Below are 4383 nucleotides of genomic sequence, written 5' to 3' on the forward strand. Positions count from 1 at the left end.
GAAAATAGGACAGGCGTGCAAATCAAGTAATATTTCTTTATACATAAATCATGGATTATTTTTAATATTTTACTTGTTTCAGTCATTGGACTTTGGCCATGCTGCAGCACCACCTTCAAGAGATTACTCGGGCAAGTCTTCCGACGTACATCTTTTATTTTATATCCAGTACTTACCCTATCGCCTCCTTTTACCGAACCGTTAAGTTACGTAGACGTAAACAAATCTCACCAGTATATATATATATCACTGCTACATTACATTTTGCTCTTTTTATAATTTGGCCACCTTAGAATATACTTAAGAGCATGGAAATCATAATTCAATTGACACGCCTTCGCTCCTTTCATTAAAAAATATAACATCAACATCTTCTGAAAGCCGAATATCTATGAATTACCCACACTGTCTTCTGGAAACGACGACTATTGGTAATATGATGCTCTTTTGTCAGCTAGTGATGTGCTTACATACCACATGCTGAAAAACAGTTTGTTAGCATCTCACCGATTGAAGAGGATCTCTTATGTTCATTTGTTTGGCAACCGCTAAAATCCGTTATTAATCATATTGTAATAACCGTGATTAATTCCACATTTTATCAATGATTTTATATCTATTTTAATACGTAAATATGTTCAGTATTATGTTATTGATTCGATACGTCAAATATTACAATTACGTCTTTGATTTAGTTCCATATTCAATTTTTTCCTAAGTCTACGATTTAAATTTGTTTCCTTGCATTATATCTTCGTTTCGTTTCTTGGTTACAATTATTAGAAGCGTGACATTCGAAAATACAACTTCACCTGCAGAATGAAATTATGGTTGGTTATTACACATTTACATAACTATAGAGTGAAGAGAGACAAAATGTACGTACCAAGATTTTGTTAGCTGGCAACAGACGAATTGTGTAACCAGTGAGTTTGACATCCACTAAACGTGTGTAAGATACACGGTCATTTCCTCGGTGTTCGTTCTTTACTTCAACAGAAAAGTCGGTATTGTTCGATCCGTTCTTATTAGTAGCCAGTGTATATTTGCATGTCCCCATGAAATGTATCATTTGTCCATCGAACGTTCTATAGTGAGGGTCACCAGACGCTTCACATCTACAGGGCCGCAGAACTGGAGAAAGAAACCAATGGAGACTTATAGCACAGACAATGGCGCATAAAACTGACCACAGTTGTTCATTTTATTGACTTCTAGGATATGAAAAGCGTAGATGATTCGGAAGGAGATTTAATGCTCTGAGGACACAAAGGGACATAACTTAAAACCATAAATTTTTTATCCCACTCAGTATTTGCTGCTCTATGTCTAGTGCTACACATTTAAGATAAGTGCAGAGATAATTCCGTGGATCCTGTCTGTGGTTGAGACTTTATTTAATCCACGACATAATAAAGAAAGGCAATATTTACTCTACTCGTATTTGGTTTCAGCATGGAGACAGCAACTAAATGCAGCATGAAGTCGGGCGTTCTACCAATTCTGCCATCCACTGCCCGATTAGATATGGCATTGAGTCTTTATATTTATATAGCTTCAAAGCAGATTTGAATAATTTGAACTAAATTCAAATAGCCGTAACTGCTAACTCAATTCATTTTGTCTCGCGTTTTATCTATCCCAGCTTCCAGCGCCTTTTATGTTAAGTTTATATAAATACTTACCACTGCATGCTTTAGTTGAGAATGTCGATGATATACTCTGTAAGACAGCAAAACTATTCACTGAAAATACGTATTTCGAACTCGGCTCGCTACCAATTGCTTTGAGTTCGGTATTCGAAATCTTTTTCCCGACTCCAATTGCGAATATAATAGTTCCACTCTTTTTGAGCTTTTCGGCTGCTTTTACTGTCCAGACTTGATTATTTGAGTTTCCGTCTGTGATGACAACTGCAATATTCAATACATCTTTTCGGTCACCAGATATTGCACTGAAGGAAGAATCTTTAAGGTAATTTAAAGCGGCATAGGTGTGTGTCCAGCCTCCGGTGTGACCTATTCTGTCAATCGCTGCGTTTATTTCGAGGATATTTCTGTATTTATTCATATTAAATTGGTTCTTTACAGCGGTGCTAAATGTGATAATACCAACTTGGACAGCATTTGACGATATTGGAAAAGATGAGACAAGTTTCTTGACAAAATGTTTCATCAATAGAAATTCATCCTTAGAAATGCTTCCAGAGTCGTCTAATACAAACATGATATCTGCTACAGCATTTCCACACTCTGAAACTAAAGTGAAATAAAAAATGTATTACAATAGTAATATATATTTACATGAATGTTTAAGTCGGCGTGATAACAGAATCGTTAGCATGCCAGGCGAAATTCTTAGCGGCGGTTCGTCCGTCTTTACGTTCTCAGCTCGAATTACATCAAGGTCGACATTGCTTTTTATCCTTTCGGAATGGGTAAAATAAGTACCAGTTGAACACTGGAATCAATTTAATCGACTTATCCCCCTCCCCAAAAATTGTTGGCGCTGTGCCAAAATTTAGAACCAATATACTTGGTCGAGTGTGCATGTGGGAGGCTAAATATTCCGGTACACCCCTATATATATAGTCTAGGTAAATGCATCTGATGAAGACTGATCAAATTTACGTTGACAAACGTATTTGAAGAGTCAGAAACCGGTCCTGCATTATCCGATTCTGCGTTGTCCATTTATCGAATGTCCTTCCTAGAGGTAAGACAAATTTTTCGTGTTTGTTGCACTCACACGTCCTTGCCAGTATATACGCAGTGAAGCTTTACAATAGCGTCATATTTGTATCTTAGATAAATTGTAGATATGTTTCGACCAAAGATTGGTCCAGGCCATGTCTAACTTAGTAGCACCACCTGATACGATTATCTAAATCCTTTTTACAGTCAAGTTTTGTCTATGGTCCATTCAAGTAGTGAGTTCTTATTGAGTGAGCTGTATCCAGGTATGGGTGGCTTGTCTGGTATTCTTTGAAGAAAGCTGTCCAGACTCCGTTTAAAGCTGATAAGATCCTTTTCCTCTTTTATCTGTTTCGGGACAATGTTAAACAGGGCAGGGCCTGTTGAGGTAAAGAAATTATGCCGCAATGTACCTATATGTCGTGATTCTGAATTGGGCAGAGGACGTATGGCTCGTGGTCCCAGGCTTGGATGAACCTTGAAACTAATTTTCAGGTCGTTTGGGCAATGCTGGCGGTATATTTTCCACATCGTACAAATGATGTACCGCTCGCGGCGGCGCTGGAGAGAGCAGAGCTTCAAGGCTTTAAGGCAGTCCCAGTAATCAAGATCAATCATGCCTTTAATTCATTTGGTGAGTGCCCTCTGGGATGATTCAATCCTCGAGATGTTTTGTTTTGTATGGGAAGACAACAAGGGGCAGCAGTATTCGAGGTGTGGTCGTACAAAGGAGAAAAGTGGAATGATGACACCTTGTTTTTTGGACCGGAAGTTTCTTAAGATCCAGGAGCTCATCCTACGAGCTATATCGACCTTATTTTTTATGTGGACACTCCAATTGAGGTTGTTGTCAACAATTACACCCAGATCTCTGGTATTGTTGGATGCCGTGAGCGGTTCCCCTGAAGGAAGACGGTATGGCAATTTTAGTATGGACTTTCTTCCAAAATGCCTCTGCTCAAATTTTCCCTCGTTCAGTTTCATTTTGTTTTTATCTGCCCATTGACTCACAGCATATAGATCAGTCTGGAGTTGGGTTCGGTCTTCTTCATTGATGATTTGCTGGAGCTTAGTGTCATCAGTAAATATTTTCACTTTGCAGTGATTTACGACGCTGGAAAGGTCATTTATATAAATCGGCTGCTATTTCCAGTAAATATTGGTGCTTTGTTGTAACACTCATCTGTATTTATATATATATATATATATATATATATATATTTGTCATCATGGGAAGCATACATTAGAGAGAATTTACTGCAATCAGACGAAGTACGAACAGAATCGACTTTATAAAAATTAAATACTATGATTGTTTATCGTAGGAGTACTGAGTACAGATATCACACTTACAAGCATATATGAGAGGATGCTGAAAAGTTCCTGCTTTTAAGGTGTCGTGAAAGGCCTGGTAGAAGGCCCAACATACCAAGTTCCTCTACAGCGCTTAGAGAAACTGAAGGACCGCTGCAATGGGCGTGTAAAACGGACAGAAAAGGGTGAATAAAATCATAATTAACTGATCCACCTTTATTGTCTCTTACCCAACGATTGGAACTTTCCAGCAACCCCTTGTACACACAGATATATATGTATGTGCGCATATGTTTGTGTATGCTACTGTGTGTGTGTGTGTGTGTGTGTGTGTGTGTGTGTGTGTGTGTGTGTGTGTGTGTGTGTGTGTGTGTGT

General features: G+C 38.3%; 1 protein-coding gene across 1 annotated transcript in view; it reads right to left on the reverse strand.

Annotated features, from left to right (window-relative positions):
• Window positions 1-4383, reverse strand: part of LOC128247371 (cartilage matrix protein-like) — a gene marked incomplete at its 3' end in the record, with an annotated part of 10002 nt that overhangs the window by 325 nt on the left and 5294 nt on the right. Inside the window, exons 5-6 of the mRNA XM_052966741.1 lie at window positions 1686-2258; window positions 887-1134 (exon numbers count right to left, since the gene is read on the reverse strand). Of these exons, the coding sequence (XP_052822701.1) occupies window positions 887-1134; window positions 1686-2258 (821 nt within the window). The remainder of the gene's footprint in view (window positions 1-886; window positions 1135-1685; window positions 2259-4383) is intronic.

Source organism: Octopus bimaculoides, chromosome 3, assembly GCF_001194135.2.
Source record: "Octopus bimaculoides isolate UCB-OBI-ISO-001 chromosome 3, ASM119413v2, whole genome shotgun sequence".
NCBI classification, from domain to species: domain Eukaryota; kingdom Metazoa; phylum Mollusca; class Cephalopoda; order Octopoda; family Octopodidae; genus Octopus; species Octopus bimaculoides.